The 25,934-nt window shown below is 43.9% G+C and overlaps 1 protein-coding gene across 1 annotated transcript in view; it reads right to left on the bottom strand.

Moving 5' to 3' along the window:
* Positions 1-482: 482 nt before the first annotated feature.
* DAPK2 (death associated protein kinase 2) overlaps positions 483-25,934 on the bottom strand; it is a 79,124-nt gene continuing 53,672 nt past the window's right edge. The window contains exons 4-10 of the mRNA XM_084642425.1: positions 18,860-18,998; positions 13,995-14,124; positions 12,567-12,615; positions 11,843-11,869; positions 6,032-6,184; positions 3,686-3,731; positions 483-2,580 (exon numbers count right to left, since the gene is read on the bottom strand). Of these exons, the coding sequence (XP_084498551.1) occupies positions 1,930-2,580; positions 3,686-3,731; positions 6,032-6,184; positions 11,843-11,869; positions 12,567-12,615; positions 13,995-14,124; positions 18,860-18,998 (1,195 nt within the window). The 3' untranslated portion in view covers positions 483-1,929. The remainder of the gene's footprint in view (positions 2,581-3,685; positions 3,732-6,031; positions 6,185-11,842; positions 11,870-12,566; positions 12,616-13,994; positions 14,125-18,859; positions 18,999-25,934) is intronic.

Genomic DNA, 25,934 nt, shown 5'->3' with positions numbered 1-25,934 from the left:
AACATGGGTTTGATTCCTGCATTGGACCCTGCTATGGCATGGTCAAGTTCCCACTCCCTGATTCTCTGGGCTTCCAGGCAGCTCTATGTTGCACCACTGGTAAAGACTCCTTGAAAGGACCTATGCCAGTCTAGAACTGCCATGTGACACACAGGTCCACCACACTCCCTCCTGACCCACGACACACCCCTCATGCCAAAGTGGCAGGCAGCAGAGGGAGAGAAAGGAGGAGTGTGTGTGTGTGGAGTGTGAGTGTGACAACTGTGGTACAGATGCCCCAATTCATTTTCTCTGCAGGGCATTTGCCACTGGATTACAGCCCCTTTGCAGTACCTCAGCCTCACAAAGGAGCCATAAGCCAGCTAGAGAATCTGGCCCTATAATTACTTCACTAAGTAGATGTTTAAATATCCTATTTCAGTCACAGACTTCCCCATCAGAGACTACAGCATCCTGAATAAGAGACTATTTATTGTGTCCAAAACGTGAAATGGTTACATTTGTGCACATAAATACAGCCCGAGCAGTTAACCTTTCCTTTGAAACACAGGAAAAAGGTGCATTATTCTGTTTAAACATTGACTTTTTTTCCTTTTCCTTTCTTGTAAGTTTCAAAAATGACCTTTGGAACAAACACACCAGTCTCAAGTTCTACCACACTGAGTCAATGAATTGTTTCCTTTGAGAGACCTTTCTTATTGTGGAATAAAAGTCAAAGGTCTATTGACACTGCCTGATGGATCATCATCCTCACAAATAATTTTCCACAGCAAAATATACATACACAGTTCTCCAGTCATTCCATTACAGATTTATCATTCTGTCCTTCGAACAAAATATTTCTGGTACATAAAACATAAGGTAACTGTTTTTATGGCAAGAACTTCACATTAAAGAAATAAAAATGATCTAACACTGGTCCCCAAACTTTTTGCCTCGGGCCACCCCTTACTCCTGTCCGTGCCCCCCCCCGCCTCCAAGCTGGGTCTGGGAGCAGGGCTGCTGTACTGGGAGGGGGACGCTGACAGGGTTAAGGGGGCCAAGGCTGGGGCCACAGCCGGGGTCAGTGACGGAGCCTAGGCTGGGGCCAAGGCCGGCAGCTGGGGCACAGGCGCTTGACCGGCAGCTGGACCACTGGGAACAGAGACCTGGGCGTGGGGGCAGGGCCAGGAGCAGAGCTGGGGTGGGGCGGGGTGGCGCTCCTACCCCAAACCCTGTGGAGGCTAGCCTGAGCCCCAGCTGCATCCCCCAGACATTCCTCTGCACCCCCCTAGGGGAGCATGTCCCACAGTTTGGGGACTTCTAACATCTGATGATAATGAAAGAGAGACTGTACCCTGAATAACTAGCCTATAAAATAACCTTAACTTTCCTTCATTAGCTGTGATTTTCATGGTGTGAAATGATAAATCACTGCATCATTTGCTCCGTTTTAAAGGGCTGCAATAACCTTCATAAGTGTTTTTAATGATCTGCTGTGCAGAATTATCCCCAGCAAGTCTGCAAGACTATTGCCCTCATCCAAACAAGAATGCTACCAGGTGATTTTATAGACTTCAAAGCATGCTAAAAAAGGAGTGACATAGTTTTTCATTTCAAGTGAATTACCTAATAATCTTCAGGACCTGTATGTTTACATATTATTATAACGTTAGTACAGAATAACTGCAGGGTTACACGTGCCCTAGAACAAAGTGATTTCTAATTCTAAGGGTTCAGAAACTGGGCTGGTCACAACATCAGCACAAAAACCACCTCAGAGTATAAGTTTTTGGTCAATAGTTTGTGCAACATTTCCATATTTCTATTTTAATGCATAGGTGGTGGTTTTGTGCTGAAGTTACACACTGAGATGATTTCTTACAGCTGCACGTTGAGACAGACGGACAGCAAGGGGTTCTAATGAAGATTTTTGCCTGCTAACCAACATTACTGTCTTGATTCTGCAACATCAAGATTCAAGCCTGCAAGGAATTCCTCACAGCAAGATCTATTTAACAGCTCCATTAGTGATTCATTAATATCTTTGTTGAAAACAGAGCCAAAGTTTCCATTCACACGTGCTTCATTTCCATTCTCCAGCTGAAAACTACTCATTAAATCCTGGATCCATGCGAGTTCCTCAGAAAGTTCCTGACTCAGAGATTCATACTGAGACTTTAGATCAATGTATTTCCCAGTGACACTTGCAAGACTAGAACCTACAGTCTTGATGTCATCCTGAATATGTTTCTTCAGGGATTCAATTTTACGGTGCTCATACTTCAGCTGTGAAAGCTTGTGTCTCACATTTTCATTTTCTTCTTTGTACCAAGCTTCTTTTTCATTATATATGGAAACCAGAGCATCAATGTCCTCCTGCAGGGAATCGTGGGACATAGCCAGAGTGCTGAAACCATGTTCCATCAGAGAAATGTCTTCTACCACCCGGGCAAAGCGCTCAAAGTTGATGTAGGTGTTATTTGGTGGCATACTCGAATGGCACTTGATGGTGTACTCTTTCAGACGTTTTGTCTTCAGCTGACTGTTCTCAGCCTTCTTGTTTTCTTGGACTTTTGTTTCTTCTATCAACTGGTGAGTCTTCAGACAGAAGAACCAGTATTACTGATTGTTTATCAAGATTGCAAGATATTGCACAAATTCAACTCTACACAGCAGACAAGGGATGCAAGACTGCATTTCCACAATGCTGGGGAGAAGCGTCGTTTCCAGTCATTGTTCATGCATTTGATTAAAATAAAAGGGGTAATGTGACAAGCATTGAGCATTCATTCACATGGGACAAGTGTAAATAAATTAAAGGGCCGTGAACTATTTGCATGCTACAGTTTGTGCAGTTAAATTTGCAAAACCATCAACATTTGTGGGGGAAAAATAATCCTGAAAACACTCCACTCAATGTTTTGTACAATACATAACAAAATTAGAACGATCCAGTGTTTAAACATCCACATTTGCCATGCTGAGATTGCTAAATTTATTTTCATTAAGAGATTTATCTACGGAGGCAAGCTTTGCTTAGAACAAAACAACACACACACACACACACACACAAATCCAAATACCAAGCAAATCCAGACAGCTACTAGCTCACTACACCAATGACATTTTGAGGGAGCTGATTTGTTTTCACATTTGGTGTGGTCAGCTCTTAACACCCAAAAGCACTACACGAGAGGTATGGTTTGTGTCCATGCAAACACTGAGTAGAGATGAAAACAATACAAATTGTGTTCTAATACAGAATACTGTATGCTGATTTATTTATAGTCCAGTCACCTCTCCTTTGGTGTTTATTGTAATAACAGAAGTCATAATTAAGGCTTGCAGAAATCCAAGATTTTGGAAGGAATTGAAGCAGTTTTTACTACTGTTTGTCTTGCACTCAGGGATCTCAGAGTGTTTAGTAGCCAGTTATTTCTCATAACTTACCTGTGAAAAAGGGGAGTATTCTCCCTGCTTTGCTCATAAGTGAAAGTGAGACATGGAGAGGCTAAGGTTCACTGTCTGGTTCAAACTGATTTCTGAAAGCCGTAACCATGATGAATTCTCTTGCCGTTTAGGCACATAGCCTTTTGTGTGGAAATATAAATTCCCATAAAAATTCTGTACTAGTTTGTCCTGAAGCAAATGTTCACCTGTTACAAAATCACCACCCATATTCTGTCACTATCTTTGGCCTTACCGTTATCCAAGGATGAGTGAGAGCTTCTTGAATTGTGAGCCGTTTCCTGCAATGAAACACAGACTTAAATGAGAGCCAAGCTGCTTACCATACACTTCTTTCAGGGTGTTTATGAACCAACATTTTAATATTGTACTTTGTATCTATAACACTGTCACCAGTAGTGACAGGATTACTTACAGTGAGGTACAACTTTCAGGCAGAAGGGTTCACACACAGTTTTCTGTCTTCAGTGTTAATACAGTGCTATCCCACAGCAGAGCTGTCAGCTCTACTTAATTTTCATTTCCACACAATCAAAATCTCTCCCTCTCTCATTGTTCTGTTAAAAAGAGGTGAAACGCTACTAATGTTTCATGATATGTTCTGTCTTACTAGTCTAACGTGCCTAATGAGTGAATTCTTCCTGCACACACTTGGTCTGCCTTTTTCTCTATATCAATTGATATAAGCTTAATGTAATCAAAAATGTCTTTAATGCACGAGCTATTAAGTCACCCCTGGAGCTCTTGCTTCCTGAAAGCAGTATTCCTGGGCAGGATGCTTCAGTACTAAATCAGAAAATCTCCCTTTCTCCTACACCCTAGCAGCACTGCAAACAGTACACTATCACCTTCAGGCAGGATGGATATAAACAGGGTACTGCCTTCACAGCTGGTTATGGCACAGATATCAATATGCCTGATCTGCCACGCTTGAAAGGCACTTGCTAAACCTGTGCAAAACATTCACATCAGGCTCTAACATATCCCAACATATCCTGGGGTCTGAAGTTTGGAGAAATGTTTGCTGATGTGTTTGGACAGATACCCTAGCTGGCATCCTTCTCCCAACAACCCCCATTATTTACCTTCTCCCCCATATGTCTTTAAAGGGCACCCTAGTAACCTGCTTTCCCACACCTTTCTGCAAGTGGCCCCCACTCTGTTTTCAGGGGACAACCGATGACCACTCCCACTAGTACTAATAGACTCTTCAGAGGGCTCAGCAGCACATAACCCACAAGGATGCCCTTTCCTCCCTCCGCCCACCCCAACATAGTGCAGGAAGTGTGGCAAGATAGTCCTGGTGCATCCAGCTCATTAAAAAACTTCAGAAGCAGAGATCCCTCTCCTATAATCCCTACTGCAGTAGCTAAAGAATCTCTGATTCCCTAATCACCACGAGGTAGGAGAAAAGCCCCATATAGCTGCTAGAGAAGTGCCAGGTGTACCTAGCTGATGCACAAGAGTTAATGGGCCATATTTGACACGAAGACAACTGAAGAGCAAGGAGTTTGCAGCAATAAAGGGTACGAGCTGAGTGCATCTCACTTCCTAGAAGGTTCCTAATGGCTTGGGATGTGGGAGCAATTATCCAACATCCACGACAGACCAGGGATAAGAGCCATCCTGCCTCAAATGATGGACTCTGTTAGGACAGTGAAGAGAAAATGGTGGCCTACAGGTGTGAGTAGATAGGGTGTCCCTCTGGAGGTTTGAGATTGATGAACACAAGCCTCCAAGTGAACACACAGGAGCTAGTTTCCTGACAATCTCTGCAAGCCAATCTGCAGGCTTTAGCATGTGATTAATAGATTCCAAGGCCAGAAGGAACCATTGTGATCATCTAGTCTGACCTCCTGTGTAGCACAGGCTGATAGAACTTCCCCAAAATAATTCCTAGAGCAGATCTCCTAGAAAAACATTCAACTTTGATTTAAAAATGGTCAGTGATGGAGAGTCCACCAGGCCCCTTTTATTCATAGATACTAAGGTCAGAAGGGACCATTATGATCATCTAGTTTGACCTCCTGCACAACGCAGGCCACAGCATTTCACCCACCCACTCCTGTTCCAATGGTTGATTACTCACTATTAAAAATTTATGCCTTACTTCCAGTCTGAATTTGTCCATGCAGAGCAGCTGCTTTTGAAACACTGAATATAAAATCAACTCTCTCTCTCTCTAATTCACACACACACACTCACTCACCCAGGACATGTGAATTGAGATGTCATTAGAGGCAATAGAAAAAAACATTTAAAAATTACCAGACACAAGGGCAGCTTCTAAAACCCAATAAACTCCAGTAATTTGCACTTTACAAAAAAAAAAAAATATCCAACCCTACTGGTGAAAGAAAATGCATGCCAAATTTTGGCATATTTGGTGAATTTTGGTATAGGGCATATTTGTAGGTCTTCTGTATATAGAGATTTACAAGGGACACAGCAATACACCTGTACTTAATGCCTCACTCTGGGACAATGACCAACTCTGTAATGAAACTCTGAACTGCTCAGTGTGCTCATTTTTGCCTGGGTGGCATGAAAGGCAGCCAGCCATTTTTGTACATTCACTTACCGTGTGTCTTTCACCAGGAGTTTCCGGATAAAGTCTTTTGCCAGATCACTGGTGTGACTGAAAAATTCCTCATCAAATTCGTAATTCACGGCTGTGATGTTGGCGAGAGTTTCCTGCTTCGTTTCTCCAAGGAAAGGGGATGCGCCACTGAGCCTGAACAGGCCAGACAGGAAGATCATGTTTTGATTGGGGAAAAATAAAGTTACTTTGACGTGATTCTGAGATTGTGAAATGACAACGATAGAATGTGGGTCTCTCTTTCAGGGCAGCCAAGAAGATTTGGAAATAATAGGCACAAATCTGCATCACCATATATATAGCTACAAAACAGACTCACAAAAGCAGCATTAATGTGTTTCCATGTGCGACACCAAAGACCCTATTCTCAGACACCCCCATCCCTGAGACACACACAGGCTATTGCCCCCCAGGGTAAGAATAATCCGCACTGGAGGAGAGGTCCAGTTGCTATGAATGCATCAGGGGTACACACACAGATACTCACAGGCTATGTCAGGGAATGTCCCCCCATAGTTCCCATCAAGGAAGCCCTGTTCAGTAGCCCCTCTGTAGGCTTTTTGGGAAAACTCCTGCCCTGTGCTGTTTTTCCGCCTGCAGTTCACTGGCAAGCATCTATGCACAATGTGCACCTAGAGTTGGGCCCAAGAGGTCCACATAAATAGAGAAAATTAATTGCTCAGATTTTTGTGGCCTTGCCCTGATTTCTGCAGGGTGGGAAGAGGACATGGCATTGATTAAAACTAGTCCGCAGGACAAGCCAGGGGACTTACAGTGCAATAAAATAGAACATGAAGAGCTAATTCTATCAGAGCTCAGCTCCATGCTTAAAACTGCAAAGATACACTGCAGTCATCATCCTCATAAAACACCATTCAGCAATCTTTTAGATGGAAAGGGCTGTGAGCCTGCCTTGCATCTCTCTCAAATATAACTGACATCCTTCATCTGAGACTCATATTTACCTCAATCACACAAAAACCTGGGGTTAAAGCACTTCTATTAGAGTTCCTTTTTTAATACCATGAATGCTGAGTCAAGAGAGTTAGATATCCAGCAAGTGTTCTTTATACTAAGGAAACTGATGTAATCCCATTAAAATAGTACTACTATTCTTGCCTCCCCTGTTTGGACTTTGGTAGTGGAAGTTCAGGATGCAGTGGGTTCAAAACAGAAATGCAGCAAACCGTTCAGCTCTAGGAGGAGTGACGTTGCTTGTTTAAGTGATTCTGCTCACAGTGGGCCTTTATCATCCAACACTGTCACACTAACCAAGGATCTTTTGCATTACACCTTAATAATGGTGATTACGTCTGCTCAGTGAGGATACGAGAAACACGGAGGCACTATGCACAAAAACAGGGAGCTCCGAAACGCTTTCATAGTGTGGACCAAATCTCAACAGAGAAATTGCCATGTAACAACCCAGAACTGCCACAGCTGCTGACATGGGAAGGTAATATTAGAGCACCGAAGAGCTAAAAATACTTCCCTAAGTATTGCCCTATTTGATTACAGTCAATTGTTCTGACTACTTACGCTCTTCACTCATCCCCCACTTGTCCCTTTGTTCCATTTCAGTCAGCTAGAAACAAGGAGGACAGCAGGCAACACGTGAAAAGCCAGCTCTTTGTGGCCCACCAGTGGTTACAAAACAGAGCTGGGGAATCCCTGCCATAATGTCTTTGGCCATATTTTTTCCCTTTCCTCAAAATCATACTGTGGGGCACTTGGCTTCTCTCCTCCCATCCACTGTCCCCTCAATTTGTGTGTCGTATTGGTCCTTTGTGACTTTGGGCAAGTCACTTCACCTCTCCATGTCTCAGTTTGTACATACGTAGAATGGAGATGATTCTCTCCCAACTTTAAATCACTAAATGATCCTTGAAAGGCACTGTATAAATGCTGCTTTAGGACCTTGGCTCTATGAGAGTAATCATGAGGATGTAGAGAAACTGGAAAGGATCCAGAGGCAAGCAACAAAGGTGATCAAGTTGGTGGAATGCAAGCCATATGAGCAGAGGCTGAAGGAACTGGGTATGTTTAGTTTGGAATAGAGGTGATTAAGGGGGGGCATAATAGTGGTCTTCAAATTCTTGAAAGGCTGCCATAAAAAAGATGGAGAAAAGTCGTTCTCTCTTGCCACAGAGGGCAGGACAAGAGGCAATGGGTTCAAACTACAGCATAGCAGATTTAGATTGAATCTCAGGAAAAACGTTCTACTTGTAAGAAGAGTAGGACAATGGAACTGCCTAGGGAAGTCGTGGAAGCTCCTCACTGGAGGTTTTCAAAAAGAGACAGGATTGCCATCTGTCCTGGACGGTCTTTAGACCCAAGAAATCCTGCATCTTGGCAAGGGGTTAGACTAGATGATCCTGGTGATCCCTTCTAACCTTATGGTTCTATGATTCTATGTCTCCATCAAGAGGCTGGCCCCAGTGATGATAACAGCTTACTACTTAGAACTAAATTAATTATTCCTTTAGCTCTGATGGTAGGGGCTCGTGCTCCTGGGGCTGAAAGACCTGGGTTTGACCCCTGCAGTGACCTTGGTGTCCATAAGAACGTGGTCATGTGTGTTACAGTAGGTAATGGTATATATACACTCAGCGTTCGTTAAGCATTTTGTAACTCCTTACAATGAGAGGCACCGTACGGTATCAACGGAAGTTAGTATCAATAAAATTAAGAAACAACTCTTGAAAAATACAAAATGGGTTTAAAAGTATTATAGTGTGTGCAGGGTCATACCCCACCCATTCAAGGGCTCACACAATCGTCTCCATCCCTTTTTACAGAGGGCTACTGTTTTTATGCTTGTTTACTATGTTAACCATTGCTACTTGTATTAGCCATTCTGGAAGCTACTGTTAGGGTGGGGAGAATATATATTCACAAGAACCGGGTAAGATTTTTTTGATTTGTAAATGCTGTCAAAGGATTTATGTCAGGTTAACTGTGCCACTAAGGATGTGGATTTTTCACACACCTGACCAATGTAGTTAAACTGACCGACTTGTCTAGTGTAGACCAGGCCTGAGAGAGGCAGATATGAATGTCACCTAGCTGTCTGCGCCTTAGTCTCCATATCCAAATACCAGGACACTGACACCTAGCAACCAAAAGCCCAGAGGGAGACAGACATCCCTACCTCTCAGCAGGGAAACTGAGCAACATACCCCTGCTCGAGAACAAAGGACTGGGGAATAGTATTCCCCCTAATTTTTTACGTCCATGTGCGGAATGAATTTTGTTATGTGCACCAATATGGAGGTGTTGTGAGACACATCACCTTCCTATTGGTGCACATAATAAAATTCATGTGGTGGGGGTTTGGAGTGTGGCTCGGGGCTGGGACAGAGGGTTGGGGGGGGATGTGGGCTCTGGAGTGGGGCCAGGGATGGGGGTTTGGGGTGCAGACTGTCCCCAGTCTGCAGTGGGGAGAGAGGACTTCCCCCGCCCTCTCTTGCTTCAGCAGCTCGGGGCCAGGGGAGAGGCGCCTCTCCCTGGCTGCGGCGGCTCCAGTGGGGCTGGGCTGGGCCAGGCCGAGGGCGGGGCACCTCTCCCCACTGCGGCAGGTCCGTGCTTTGGCTGGTGGGCAGGGGCGCCTCTCCCTGCCATGGCAGGTCTGCGCTGGGGCCGGTGGAGAGGGGCACTTCTCCCCGCCGCAGCCCTGAGCCCCTGCGTGAGGCTTAATAGGCAGCTGCATGGCTGCACAGCTTAAACGGAACTTAGCTGGGGAGGTATGAGGTGTGCGTTGGGGGGGGTAAAAGTTGGCTGCTGGAAGGAGTCAGGGTTCTCACCTGGTATCTGACCAAAGAGACAGACAGACACCTTGAACAATGGAGTTCACTAGAGCTCAGCTAGGCTCTGGGCTGACCAGAATGGTCTTGTTTTAAGTACTCTATGCTACTCTTTAAGTACCGTTCTGTATGTTAACCTAAGGACTTCCTATGCTATGTTCCAGTTGACTAATAAACCCTACTGTTTTGACAACACTGTTTGAATGTCACTACAGAGGCTAGCGGACATATATTGATCCCTGGAGAACGTACAAGTCTCTACCAGGAATCTATCTTGGTTGGACTCACAGAACAGAGCTCATGGTATGAAGCAGGAGTGCTGCAGGCCCAGAGATCCAGTCTAAGGAGGTGGAGAAGCCATCTGATTTACTTTGGAGGAAGAGGGAGACCCCTAGCAGGTCTGGCACACTGAAGGGGTTCCTCCTAGAGCAGTGTTTCTCAACTTGCGGCCCAATCAGCGCATGGGGCAGCCCATGTAACATCCTCATGGCCATAGTTAGTATTGATGTGGCCCACAATGGTAAATAAGGGGAAAACCACTGTCCTAGAGACTGTTCCAAAGTTGGGGGTATAGCACTAATGCTGTGGATCCATGACACACCCCAAATATACTGCGATACAACAGAGCCAGGATTAGTAGTAATCTAAAGGGATACATTGTTTGCATGTCTCTTTTTTTTTCCAATGGAGATTTTAGATATAAGTAGAGATGGGTCAGAGAAAACTCCTGTTCTGAACCACCTCCAAGTTTGGGGAAATTTGGATCTGGAATTCATGGGGCAAGCCCATCTCTGAATACAAACTTATTGTTGCAGAAGGTTTCTAGGTCATTTCAACCAGATGGAGCAATGCAAAAGAAAAATCAATGCTTCTATCTCTCTACAGAGCAAAGGTATATAAGTAGAAAAGAATTGTCCTATTGGAACAGAGTACTGCTCCACTCCCTCTATTATCCTGCCTCCAGCAAAGGCCTGTGTATGCGACACTTCAGAGGAAGGTGAAGGCCTCTCAGAACACCTGACTGTCTGTGCATTACTGTCATCACAGGGTAAGCATTCTAACCTGTTTCTTCTCAACATCCAGTCTCCCTTCCCATTAATCTATAAACAGATGTAAATAGCAATTTATGAAGACATTGATGTCCTATCACGTTCAGATGTATCAGCTGATGACATGAGGAATGCAAATAAAGATCAAGGATCTGGACAATTTTAGAATTGCTCTTTAGCTGCTGCTGGGCTACCTAATGTGTCTCGGACTGTATCCATGTGCCCCTTACTGTACCCCAGGGCATAAGGGACTTCACAGCATCCCGGCTATGTTGTCAGCTTACAGCCCTTTTATAGCGGACGGGGTTGAAGCTCAGGGAACAAACCAAAAGCTTTCAGCATGGCCTGTGGGTGTGTTTAATTCTGCTCCACTTGCTTTGCCCACCAGAAAGAGATTCCTCTTTTAAGTGTCTCTATCTTTGTTGGGCCTGATGCTGCAAAGATTGCTAATGCAAAATTCCCGAGGCCAATGGGAGCTCTGGGTAATGGCTGCAGCATGTAGCCCATTGAGCCCACCCAGAAGAACCCCAGGGCTAGAGAGGCTGAGATTTAAGTGGGATTTTCAAAAGTGCTCAGTATTAGCCTAACTCTGTTCCCACTGAAGCTGATGGGTGTTTGACATCAATGGCAGCAGCGGTCGGCCAACACTTGGTGACCACTTTTGAAAATCCCACCCCCAAAAACATGAGGCACAGGTGCTTCTGGTCCTATGTAGAGGCATTTGCTGGTCATTGGTCCTATCGCCTCTCTTTTAGTTTCACTTAATTTTCTTTGCTTTCTCTATTTTAAAAGGCCTCTGGAGATCACTTGTCCATCAGTCCCTTGCCCCATTCCTGCTGTGCAGCTCCCTCCCTAAGGGACTGATGAGAAGAGCTGCTTTTCACTAGCTTCCTACAACTTTTACAGCTGTTCCATAAAAGTGGATCAAATTCTGTACTTACAGTATGTAGGTGATGACTCCTATGCTCCTAGAAAACAAAAAGAGCAATTGATTGTAGGTTTTATACATGTGTGACATGAGTCAATTATAGCTGCTAGATTGGTAGATGAACTATGATATTAGCAGTCAGACAAAACCTATGTAAAAGTCAGTGCTTCATAAAAAGGAACATGAATTTTGGATACAGGCTCAAATGATGTGGATATCTGGGCTTTCTTTATATGGATTTCTTAAGTCATGTTGGTTCATGGTAGCTAATTAGCTATGGTACATGTCAGAAGCATGGAGGAATATCCGCACGGATGTTTTAGCCACTATGACCATTTTGGGCAGAATAGCTTGGTGTCGAAGCTTTCTCTATTCACAGCACTTTTATAAACAAAGCTATCACAAGGCATTGCAGGGACAATGGTGCCTTTCAAGAGGCTCTCTCCAAAAGGTGACAGCTAGTGGCAAATTGTTAACTCCTATTTTATATAATTCAATTTTTTTTATATCATGAGTAGAAGTTTACTATAAACAGCAGGTAAAAATGGAAGGATTGAATGAACAGCTATTTACTGTATGTCAGCATTGTCTGATATGTAGAGAATGGATTTTACAGAGAAACTGTGCAGTATAGAAACTATAAGAAATATAAGAAATATATAAGATATAAAATATATAAAAATATAAGAAACTAGCAGTATAACATCTTGGAAGAAAAGTTAATGCCGAGAACTTACCACATATCTGCAGCTAGCCCAAGTGGTTCATAGTTCACTATTTCTGGAGCTGTAAGAAGCATTTATTCAAACATCAGCAACAGATTGAGTAATTAATTTTAGCAACATGAATTGTATGTGTAGGTCAAGAATTATATCAGTCCGTGGTAAAGGCAATGCCAGTAGTTATAGGAGGTCATTTCTGTTTAAAGTTCTACAGTGGTGTGCATGTGTGGCAGTAGGAATTTAATCTCCCAAACAGAGGGAGAGCTAATTTAGAGTCAATTGAGCATGAAAGGGATCAAAGAATAAAGAACAGGAAGACATTACAATCCATCTACAATACTAATTATACCTTCAACAACAAATTATTTCATGTAACAGCATCCCTAAGCAGATGGATCTAAGCATTTTCTCCCCAATTATTTCAGAATGGCAATAAACTGATGCCATTAATGCCCGGTCTTTACTTAGTAATTGGCCAGTCAGGGACTGCTCTAGCGCAACTTGCCCAAGGTTTCTTTCCAGCCAACACACCATTCATTACTATTGTTGTCAGCTGTTACTGTAACTTCATTGTAGCATCTGTAGAAGAAACACCTTGTGGATGAAAAATATCCACGTAGAGGACTGAACAAAGGAAGTGATAAACGGCAGTGTATCGAGGTGTGAAGAGTTGTCTAGAACAGGGCAGCAGGGATCAGTGTTTATTTAACAGCTTCATTTATTATCCAGAAGAGGAAGTAAATTAAACTGAATAGATCTCAGATTGGCAGATGTAAAAACCAGTAAGGACCAAGAGATAATACAAGCAAACCTAGAGGTTAGAAACATGATCAGGAAGTCACAACATGACAGTCATCCTGGAGTAACAAAAGGAAGGGAGCTATAATCCAAATAAAAGGAGTACTTGTGGCACCTTAGAGACTCTGGTTAGTCTCTAAGGTGCCACAAGTACTCCTTTTTTTTGCGAATACAGACTAACACGGCTGTTACTCTGAAACCTGTCATAATCCAAACAGGTTCAGTGGGAGGGAGTTATACTTAGAAAGCAGTAACATCAACAGAGACCTATATTACTCCATTTTACAGATGCAAAGTGGCTCTGACTTGCCACAGGGAGAATAAGTAACAGAGATGGGATTAGTGCGCGGGGGGGGGGAGGGGAGGGGGTCCAAAATTTCAACCCTGTATTTATTTCTCTAGCTCACTAATTAGATAGCACCCTGATCTCTTCAGCTCGACACCTACAGTTTACAGAAGGCACCTTTTGGCTGCTCCACTGAGAAGATTCAAGCATGCCCTCTAGATGCAGTGCACCCAAATGGGGTGGCAATTTTAGGGGACTGAAAATGCAGAGGTGTTGCTGGCTTCTCCCTGAATTCAGGAAGGTGTTGCTGGCTTCTCCAGTGAAAAGCTGCAACACAAAGGAATTGCTTGAACACTCACCTACAAACTCGGGTGTCCCAAAAATATTCTTAAATTCAACTCCATCTTCTATTTTATGGGCTAGGCCGAAGTCAATGACTTTTATGTGTGGAATAGGAATATTCTTGTCTAGAAGCATAATGTTTTCGGGCTAAAAATAATGAAACAAAGATTAGTTATATTATTTGTGAGGAAGCTAACAGATCAAGAGCCTAAGCAGTATCCTTTGAGTCACCTTTTCATGCTTGTACATGTTTGCAATACTGCAGAACAGGTAAAAACCACAAACCTATTCCTGGCAATGCAGACTTCATTGTTTTGATAAACTGAACAAATTTATGTAATGTGACATTCATTGTCAAATCATACTTGACAGCAGCAAAATTAATACTCCTCAGTGTCTGAAGCCTCCCTCTCAAAAGCAATACTGTAATTCACTTCACTTATTGCCTTTATTCTTTTCTCTCACAAAAGCTGCAGCATGTCCTGCTTCCTAATAAGTCAGGACCTTCCTTGTTCTCTTCACCAGTTGCTTTCTCTCTCTGCCTGCCTATGTTTATTTTGTTAATTATAGTTGTTGTGGCAGGATGAAGATAAAATACACCTGGTTTCCAGGGAAATGATGACACACCAGAGTTATTCACATAACTGTAAATAATTGCTTGGCTCAACTAGATGCGTTACGAGATATGTTATGAGACTGACATGCTGAGCATGGTGGTACAACACAGAGGGTGAGCTTACCATGGCCTGGTCCCTTCCACCACAATGGGGTATGTTCAGATCCTGGGATGAGGATCTGAATGTCTCTGAAATTAGAAGGGGCTAGGATTGGAGATTCTGGCCCACCTCTAGTAACAAGCTATTCTAAGAACACATGGAGAATTTCTGACTGTTATGCAACCAAAAGCACCAGGCCAAACCTGATAGAATTGTGAAAAGAGAACCATTAGCATCCCTAAGCAGCAGGTTCGACTCCATACTCTGTGCTGTATCTATTAATTATTTTTCCACTAACTTTCTTAGCCCCTGTCATTCCTCCTTTATTTTATAGTTTTTAGAGCAACATGGCTAGCACAGCTCTGACGAAGAGCTCCAATGCTATTCAATTTTCATTTTTTAATCGTAGCCTGGAAGCAATAGTCAGAAAGTTTGATTCCCTGTTGGCAGCTGCCTGACCATTTCAGAACTAATTCTCATGTGCAAGGAGCTACTGCTAACACACACGCTCACTCTGCATTACACTTGCAGACAGGCTACATGAATAATTTATTTTCACAGCCATTGGACTAGGGTGATTTTAGCTCCAGGCTAACTATGCTGGTTTTCTTCTGAAGATTCAGTGCACTCAGCTGCCAGCAGTGTATGTTGCTGAGGTGATGCAGGCCTGTTTAGAACAGACTTATGCTAGAGGCTGTACAGCATGAAACAAGAAGTTATTCAACCGTCATCTCTATTCATCGCCTCTGCATCTTGGTGCAGATCCTCACCTGACGTACATAGGTACAGTTCTGCTGCAATCAGTGGTGCTGTGCCCATTTACACCAGAGAGAGCTGATCCCTGGTGTTCTCAGGCCTGCATCTGGATTTCAGCAAGTGACAAGGTGCAGACTATACCAGCTGGAAATAGGTCATGAGAACAGACTAGCAGGAAAGGGGGAGCTATCGGAAAAGTGGTTGCCTGGCTAATATCATAGGAATAAAACACAAATCCGTATTTCACTTCTCTCTAGTCACATAACTGGATACATGTACATGTCTGCCTTGTTCACAGTACAATTAACATTTTCATTATGTCACAATTCTTTACCCACCATCTAACCCTTTTTACTGCTGCAAAACATCCCCCAATATGTCCTGCTACCCCACTGATTTCAGCAGAACATTAGCAGAGGCCTGACAGTGCAATTATTATTGATATTGCACCAAGCTCTTCAGGGCAGGGTCTAGTTCTATTGTGGGTCTTTGTACAGTGCCAAGCCTACCATCAGTGCTTGTAAGAAATTAGCAAGAAATGGTTATATATTTATTTAAGCTTCCTTTGCCCCCAGAATCTCTGTGGGGAGTGCTAGGGTTTATGGGCCACTTGGGAGAAAGGAATTTTCAGTTGTTATAATGGCTATAAAATATTTTAAATGTGATTTCCCTCTTTTACATCCCCCTCCCTCCTTTGGTGTATTGTCCATCTCCAGCAGTTCAGTGGCACTGGGTTTTGAGTTTTGTTTGTTTGTTTTGCTTCAACAGCCTTTATTTTTGCAGACACTTCCACAGTCAAATCTCGGCAAGGCCACTAAAAACAAACAAACAAGCAAGCCTCCCCCCAAAAAACCCATTTCAAACTAGTTCCCATTATATGTTCCGCAAACTTCTGTTTTTTTATGGCAAGATTGAAGAGATTGATAAGAGTGACAAGATAATTATGGATCTCCATTTCCCTAGTTGGATTATTGCTTAAAAATAAATGCCTAGCTTAATGCTGCAGAAGCTCTAAAAATAGTCCTATAAAAGCCAGATGCGTGATATCTTGAATCCGGCTTTAAATCGCTTGTGAGTGATTTATTTACTGTATTTATGAAATGATATCTCTTCTGCCCCACGTGCACATTTCTTTTTGCTCTTTTTCCAACATCATTATTGACCACTGAACTTTATTGACATGGGACGTGGATTTCAGTAGCCAGAACTCACCCTGGGAAAAGTTTTATTCATGTTCACATAATTATATTCCATCACTGAATGGTATCATATTTTTCAAATGCACAGTGTAAACCTTTGTTCTTGGGCTACGTGGCTTCAGGGTAACCCCAACATACTCACACCCATAAACAAACAAACATATGGACAGAAGTTTGATGAAGTGTACTATATTGCTGGGATATATGCAATTGCAACAAGAAGAATATATATTCAAGAGAAGAACTTGGGCATACATCTGCCCATGTAATACTCATCACTGCAGTAACTAGGCATCACAGAATTCTAGAACCAAAATTATGGTGAACAGCATGTGATCTACTCTAGGCCCCCCGCTCCCATTTTAAAGTTCCTCATATCTCCTCTACCTTCCACCTTGCTCTGAGGAGGGATGGAGCCATGTTTTGTACATAGTCCTGAAAATGGCAACATTTGTGGAAGCAAATTCCATAGCTGCAGGCCTGCTGCTGAGAATGCTCAGTTTCCCAGCCTCAAGTTTCATCCTTGTGGGTGACAGAATCCTAGTTCCAGAGGCACATTGTTGTCGAGGCAGATCACAGTCATGGACAGAGACAGAGTCTCCCAGGAAGTCTGGGCCAGTTCCATGAAATGCTCTGAAGATAAGGACTAAAACTATAAATTCACCTGATAGTACATGGGGAACACTGGGGTGATGTGCTCTCAGTGACCTGGATGACTAAGCAGGCCAGCAGCCATATTCTGAACCAACTGATACTTGGTGTTGGAATGACAGTGCCAACTAAACCAGTGATTCTCAACCACAGATATGTGTACACCGGAGGGTACAGAGAAGTCTTCCAGGGGGTACATCAACTCTTCTAGATATTTGCCTACTTTTACAACAAGCTACATAAAAAGCACTAGCGAAATCAGTACAAACTAAAATTTCATACAGACAAGGACTTGTTTATACTGATCTATATCCTATACGCTGAAATGTAAGTACAATATTTATATTCCAATTGATTTATTTTATAATTATATGGTAAAAATCAGTAAGTAAACAATTTTTCAGTACTAGTGTGCTGTGACACTTTTGTGACCCTATTTTTATGTCTGATTTTGTAAGCAAGTATGTTTTAAGTGAGGTGTAGCTTGGGGTACACAAGACAAATCAGACACCTGAAAGGGGTACAGTAGTCTGGAAAGGTTGAGAGCCACTGAACTAATCTACCTCTTATTTCCTGGTCAAACATACATTGCCGAAGCTGTTTGAACTCTGTAGTTTCAGAATAATGTTCCTCACTCCTCACAGAATTCTAAACATAATCACTGTTGTAGTTTGTGCTGTGTTTGGTAAAGAAATGAACTGGACAGGACTGGAAGCAGCATGTAGCACTCACAACGCACATACTATAACTTGAACCCAGATCGAGTGGGTCTCTACATAGGAAATGCTTGCCAGAAGTGGGAATATGGATTAAGTCTAATATTTACAAGGCAAATGTTATATTGACTGTTATTAATATTTAAAAGTTCACTTAGACTAATTTGCTTTGATGGAGTTAGGATTCCAAAGGTAAATTACTTAGAAAAGGACTCATGATGGTTACTAGTTTGTGAGTTCTCTGGGGCAGGTACTGTACATCTTCCAGTATGTTTGTAAAAGCATCCACCACGTTTTGGGTGCTATTATATAAACAATAAATAACAGTAGCATTAATTAAAATATCTGACACCCACAAGATGAAGGCTTTTTTGATTTCTCATTCTCATCACTAAAAAGAAATACAAGGCTGGACATTAGGAAAAACTTCCTAACGGTCAGGGTAGTTAAGCACTGGAATAAATTGCCCAGGGAGGTTGTAGAATCTCCATCATTGGAGATTTTTAAGAGCAGGTTAGACAAACACCTGTCAGGGATGGTCTAGATAATTCTTAGTTCTGCCTTGAGTGCAGGGGATTGGACTAGATGACCTCTTGAGGTCCCTTCCAGACCTACGATTGTATGGTTCTAAAATCTTGGGAAATACCATTTCTGCTTTCCACTGAGTGCTGTCATGTCCATCCATCACAGGAAGCCTCAGTCCAAAAAGCTAAGCATTCTACGCTTCCACCTTCTCTATTATCAAACATATTTTATATACCATCACATTTAAATGTATCACATATGCTGCATTATAGAATATATGCTATAATTATTTCTTTTAACTAGGTCAATGTTTTTTTACCTTTAAATCAAAATGAGCAATTTTCTTGGCATGGAGGTAGTTTACACCATCTAAAATCTCCTTAATGAATCTGGTTGCTTCCTCCTCACTCAGAGACTCTTTCTGTGCCAGAAAGTCAAAAAGTTCTCCTCCAGACACTCTGCAAGACATACAGGGAAGCCTTGGGTTAGCTACAGCAGGGTAAGGCACACAAACATCAATATAGTTAAAATGGCAAACAAACAAAATGCCACTCAGAACAAGCCCACTCTGAAGTGTGAGCCAGGATATGAGAGTTCTAGTCCCAGTTCCGCCACAGACTTCCTCTGGGATACTGAACAAGTCACAACCTCCTTAAGTCCTACGGTAAACTGGGGATAATAATCCCCTATCTTCCAGGTGCTTAAAGGCTTAATTCATTAACGTTTGTAAAGCACTTTGAGTCTCACCTAAAGAGTCCTACAAAAATGCACAGCATTATTAACACATATATATGTGTACATAGGTACACTATAGCACTGTTAACAAGTGACTTTTTTACTGTCCATTTTAATAGGGATGGAGGAAATAGAACAAACTAATATTGTTGTCTTGATGAAAAACCATTTTCCTCATCTTTCACCATCAGTAGTATGATGCAATGAGATCTGCCAACAGAATCTGCTTCCTATCCCAGGACATAGATAAAGACCTATTAGTGCTCTTATGAGAATGCTTGTTTGACATGTACCTGACAGAGAAACCTTTATTTTGTGCCAGATTTTAAATAAGCAAATTAACTAAGCCTGGAAGATACTGTAAGCTGTTTCCCCCAAACAAGGAAATGTGAAAATAACAATCTACTTACAATTATGACCTTTCAGACCAATAGTAAAAAAATATTTACCCCAGACAAGAATTCTGCGGCCATTTTTGTTTTCTTATATTATAAGCCTCGGGACTGTTTTCTATATTGCAACATGGCAGAAGATCAACATAATGACTTAGCCAACGTCTCTAGTGCTATTATTTTACAGGTCTGATATTTATAGTATGATATTCCTCTTTCAGCTCATCACTTGTAGTACACAGCACGAATACTGAGTGCCTTTGGGCCTGCCTGATCCTGTCATTACTCACTCAAGGCCTCCTACTGAGCACCCAGCACTGAGCAAAGATTTCAGGATCCAGCAGTTACTATGGAAAATAAGCCACTGGCATCACTGATCAAACAACATATCACTAAAAGAACCAAGGGCTGGAGGCCTCAGATGCTTGAAGCTAAATATGCTGGAGCAGCAGCACAGAAGTAGCTTGATTGCAATATGATTTTTATAGCTGTTCCTGCCTACTGCTGATTTGTTTAGCAGCAGGGTCATATGCAATCACCTGTCTGAGCTCAGGTTTCAGAGTAGCAGCCATGTTAGTCTGTATCCGCAAAAAGAAAAGGAGTACTAGTGGCACCTTAGAGACTAACAAATAAGCTTATGCTCAGATAAATTTGTTAGTCTCTAAGGTGCCACAAGTACTCCTTTTCTTTTTGTCTGAGCTCAGGTTCCTATGCAGTATTTTTTGTGATGTGACTATGACTCCCATTCCACCCTCTTCCAAACAAGCAAGTGATTTTCTGGGCACGGCTATAAAAGCTGCCCCAGAAAGTCAAGTGCAAACAAGAACTCGATGAAAGCACTGTTAAAATACACAACAGAGAACTGGGCGTGAGCTCATTTCTTAGCCTGTGCGGTTGCTGTGGGCAATGAAGTGTATTCAGCTCTTCCAAAGCCCATGACCAGAGCCGTCCCTGGGGTACGGCGAATCAGGGTGACTTCCCCGGGCCCCATGCTTTGGGGGGCCCTGCAAGCGGGGAGGTGAGGTGGGAGGCGGGTAGGCCAGCGGGGTGAGGAGACGAGCAGGAAGGTGAGTGGCAGGCGGGGGGGGGAGGGAGGGTCGAGGAGGAGCCTCCCCTACCAGAACCTCCCCCTCCCCGCAGTGCTTCCTGCCTGCCAGTGGGCCCCATCAATCAGCGCCTCCCGCTTCCTCCCAGCACCTACCGCGGATCAGATGTTTCACAGCATCAGGAGGTGCTGGGGATGAGGGCGGAGGAGTGAGGGCACAGCACGCTTGGGGGAAGGGGCAGAACTGGGCAGGGAAGAATCATAGAATATCAGAGTTGGAAGGGACCTCTGGAGGTCATCTAGTCCAACCCCCTGCCCAGAGCAGGACCAATCCCAACTAAATTATCCCAGCCAGGGCTTTGTCAAGCCTGACCTTAAAAACTTCTAAGGAAGGGGATTCCACCACCTCCCTAGGTAATGCATTCCAGTGTTTCACCACCCTCCTAGTGAAAAAGTTTTTCCTAATAGCCAACCTAAATCTCCCCCACTGCAACTTGAGACCATTACTCCTTGTCCTGTCATCTGCTATCACTGAGAATAGTCTGGATCCATCCTCTTTGGATCCACCTTTCAGGTAGTTAAAAGCAGCTATCAAATCCCCCCTCATTCTTCTCTTCCGTAGACTAAACAATCCCAGTTCCCTCAGCCTCTCCTCATAAGTCATGTGTTCCAGACCCCTAATCATTTTTGTTGCCCTTCACTGGATTCTCTCCAGTTTCTCCACAGCCCTCTTGTAGTGTGGGGCCCAAAACTGGACACAGTACTCCAGATGAGGCCTCACCAATGTCGAATAGAGGGGAACGATCACGTCCCTCGATCTGCTGGCAATGCCCCTACTTATACACCCCAAAATGCCATTGGCTTTCTTGGCAACAAGGGCACACTGTTGACTCATATCCAGCTTCTCGTCCACTGTCACCCCTAGGTCCTTCTCTGCAGAACTGCTGCCTAGCCATTCAGTCCCTAGTCTGTAGCAGTGCATTGGATTCATCTGTCCTAAGTGCAGGACTCTGCACTTGTCCTTGTTGAACCTCATCAGATTTCTTTTGGCCCAATCCTCCAATTTGTCTAGAGGCAGGGTGGGGGCAGAATGTGAAGAGGCGGGGGGGGATGGGACTTTGGGGGAAGGGGTGGAGTTGGGGTGGTGCCTGGGCAGAGCAGGGGAGGGGGGAGCACCACCCGGCAGATATGCGCCGAGTTTCTAATGTCCCAGGCCCGGCACCCTCCTACGGATGGCCCTGCCAATGACTTACAAATGTTAACTGGCGCTGAGCAGGGATGATTATCAGTTGTATTTCAGAGCTTCCTCATGGTCGGAATCATAAGCAGTAGGACGCACGACATGGAGCATACTGATCTGGGAAGGAGTTGCGCAAAACTTTTGCTTTTATGAATAAATTGCTGGCAGACAAAAATTAACTTCATATGACCCAGGAGTCTGATACAACTATGGTTTCAATAGCTGCATTTGCTCCTTCTTCCTACTAGTCTCAATCTCCTCACCATACAGTCTTTTCTCATTTGATCTTCTGTCTTCCTTTTAGGTGATGTTTAACAAAGCCAACCTAAGCACTGACACCATGCCAGGTAGGTTTTCCTTCTACATTGAACAGACAGTTTTCCTTCTATATTGAACATTTCAGGAGCAGGGGAACATTGGCAAGTAGTAGCAGATTTTAGGGCCCTGTAGATCAGTTTAGAGGGGCCTGGAATAGATCTGCATAGATGGTGGGAGGAGAAAGGAATGTCACATATTTTCTTGGAGCAATTTGTTTGTTTACCAAATGTACACAAGTCCCATTTCCTTGAACAGAGACAAACTGCACACAGGCAATGCCTGTCACCAGGAAGTAGCTGTTTTGGGCCTCTGTCGTGAACTCTCCTGGAATTTGACAGTCTGAACACACATTCTTTCTATGGGCTTTTCTTCCGTGAAACCTGCTAGTCCACTCAGCAAGGACGACTTGGCCTGGAAAAGTGAGCGTGGGCATCAGTCCACCTCTGGTGCAGCTGCTTTGTAACAGGGTGCCCTCGCCTCTTGTGAGTGCCCCCTTGGCCGAGTGCATGCCTGCACACTCTCTCTCTCTCTCTGACTGTCCCTCCTCTGGGACAGAGCAGCGCCCCAGGGCTCCCTTTCTGGAAACAATGTCTTCACCCTCTTGGGGCTTCCTGGCTCCAGTCGGGCCACTATAGTTCAATCCCCCCCTCTGGGGTGTCTCACTGTTCAGGCCAGTGGCTAATAGGGGTTGGGGGGGAACCCAGGTCCACCCACTTCTCTGAGTCCCAATCCAGGGACCCTGTAGATAGCAGCTGTCTGCTGTGTCCCTTTATCTAAGTCACGCTGCCGCTCTAATTCTCTGGGCCACTTCCCCGTGGCCCTGTGCCATCTACAGCTTTACCTCAGGGCCTTGTCCTGATGGAGTCCCTGCAACCATCTCAGGGCTCCTTCTCACTCTCCCTGGCTTCCGACATGACTACCTCACGACACTACTGTGTCCCACACAGCCACTCTAGAAAGCTTAGAGGACCCTCTCCACTGCCTGCTTTTGGGGGCAGGGTGTGGCAGGACCATGAGGCCTCCAGCAGTGAGCCTCAGAGGGTCTGGTATACCCCATCACAATAATACAAAAAAATCTCAGAAAAGGGTTGACTGCCTACACAGGATACTTTATTCCGCATGATCTCCCCACTAGCTCTCACTGCACCCATCCTGAATGTTTATGCATTTAGAACACGCACAACATTAGCACCGTCTGCACTAACAGGAATGTCAGTAATATCACGATCCATTAACAGAATCTTGGTTGACGCTGAAGAAACTGCCAAGCTTTTGAGAATGGGAACTGTAGATGTATGCTGAAATAATTCCTCTTTTCTGGATTTTCCTTTTTCATTGTAATTTACACTGAGCTTGGTACAGACTGTGACTTTAGGGAATTAGACTGTGGAGAGAAAATTTCTGAGGTAGAGCATACAAAGGCAAAACAAACATTTAACGGAAGATTTGTGAGGTAGTGAAAACTAAAACCCCTCACAGAGCTAGTTCAACACAAAAAAAACACCACAGGAATATAGCATCCTCTAAGAAGCAAAGAGTACTTTATAAACAGTAATGATTTAATCTCCAGCACCCTGATAGGGTAGGAAAGAATTGTCCCCACATTACAGAGAGTTTAAGTAACTTGTCCAAGGTGATATAGTAAGTCAGTTGCACAAGTGACACTAGAATCCAAGTCCCCGGACTAATAGACCTGTGTTTCAACCATTCGGTCCATGTTTCTCTAAGGAAAGAACGGTACCTTGAACCCAAACATTACCTGAAGGGGGAAACTACCTTTGTTAGTTCAGTAAGAGATATATCACCTAACTTGGAGCTCAAAGAGACACAATGGCAGAAGAACCTACTCCTTCCCAGCTGCACCTGATTTCCCAAACATTTCTGAAAACAGTGCCTTTAGACAGCCACAGGTGAACCCACAGCAAAATGCTCTCAACACACTTACTCTTTTGTACCACAACACACAGATACACATTACAACATTTGTAAAAGCGGCAAAAAGTCCTGTGTCACCTTATAGACTAACAGACGTATTGGAGCATAAGCTTTCGTGGGTGAATACCCACTTCATCAGATGCACGTAGTGGAAATTTCCAGAGGCAGGTATAAATATGCAAGCAAGAATCAGGCTAGGGATAACGAGATTAGTTCAATCAGGGAGGATGAGGCCCGCTGCTAGCATTTGAGGTGTGAACACCAAGGGAGGAGAAACTGCTTTTGCAGTTGGCTAGCCAGTCACAGTCTTTGTTTAATCCTGAGCCGATGGTGTCAAATTTGCAAATGAACTGAAGCTCAGCAGTTTCGCTTTGAAGTCTGGTCCTGAAGTTTTTTTGCTGCAGGATGGCTACCTTTAAATCTGCTACTGTGTGTCCAGGGAGGTTGAAGTGTTCTCCTACAGGTTTTTGTATATTGCCATTCCTAATATCTGATTTGTGTCCATTTATCCTTTTACGTAGGGACTGTCCAGTATGGCCGATGGACATAGCAGAGGAGCATTGCTGGCACATGATGGCGTAGGTTACATTGGTAGACGTGCAGGTGAATGAACCAGTGATGGTTGTGGCTGATCTGGTTAGGTCCTGTGATGGTGTCGCTGGTGTAGATATGTGGGCAGAGTTGGCATCGAGGTTTGTTGCATGGATTGGTTCCTGAGTTAGAGTTACTATGGTGCAGTGTGTAGTTGCTGGTGAGAATCACGGGACCTAACCATCACCGGTTCATTCACCTGCACGTTCACCAATGTAACCTATGCTCAGGATTAAACAAAGACTGTGACTGGCTAGCCAACTGCAAAAGCAGTTTCTCCTCCCTTGGTGTTCACACTTCAAATGCTAGAAGAGGGCCTCATCCTCCCTGATTGAACTAACCTCGTTATCCCTAGCCTGATTCTTGCTTGCATATTTATATCTGCCTCTGGAAATTTCCACTACATGCATCTGACGAAGTGGGTATTCACCCACGAAAGCTTATGCTCCAATACGTCTGTTAGTCTATAAGGTGACACAGGACTCTGCCACTTTTACAGATCCAGACTAACATGGCTACCCCTCTGATACATTACAACATTGGGATATCTGTATGATTGTATTTTTCAAACTGGTGCCACACACATCAGACTGAGTTCCCTGTCTGCCCTAAGAACCCTAGCCAAGAAGAACATCCCCAGTCTTTCCCTCCACACAGCTTCTTCACTTCCACATTTAGCAGCTGGCACCTTATCCTTGTTGTGAAGGATGAGGCTATTCCAGCAAAAGCTAGTAAGAATGGAATGATGCTATCCGCTTATCCCTTGGAAACAGCTGATCATTTTGTTGTATGTACACAGACTTCAACACCCACCCCAAACACAGACTGTTGTTTCAGGGCTGAGAGCTGGCAGGACCCAAGAGGCCAAGAATGAAGGAAACGGAACAAAGAGCTGCAGCCCCAGGGTGACCTCCAGGTGCAAGGGCATGTTGCGGAACTGCTGAGCTGCACGTAAAAAGGATCAGCTGCCGACTTAGCAGTGTTCTTCCTGTCCCCTTGTCTTCGATGGAACATATTCTGCAGAGGAGGAACGGCAGCAGTCACATTTGCTATAGGAGGGGGCCATGGCCACAGCTGAGCCAGCAAGTTTTGGTTGGGGATAGGTTCACCTCTCTCCCCAGGGTACTGGAGATCCTCC

Source organism: Lepidochelys olivacea (assembly GCF_965140295.1).
Source record: "Lepidochelys olivacea isolate rLepOli2 genome assembly, chromosome: 10".
Lineage (NCBI taxonomy): Eukaryota > Metazoa > Chordata > Testudines > Cheloniidae > Lepidochelys > Lepidochelys olivacea.
Note: the sequence above shows the minus strand (reverse complement) of the source record. Positions and strands in the feature narration are given on the sequence as shown.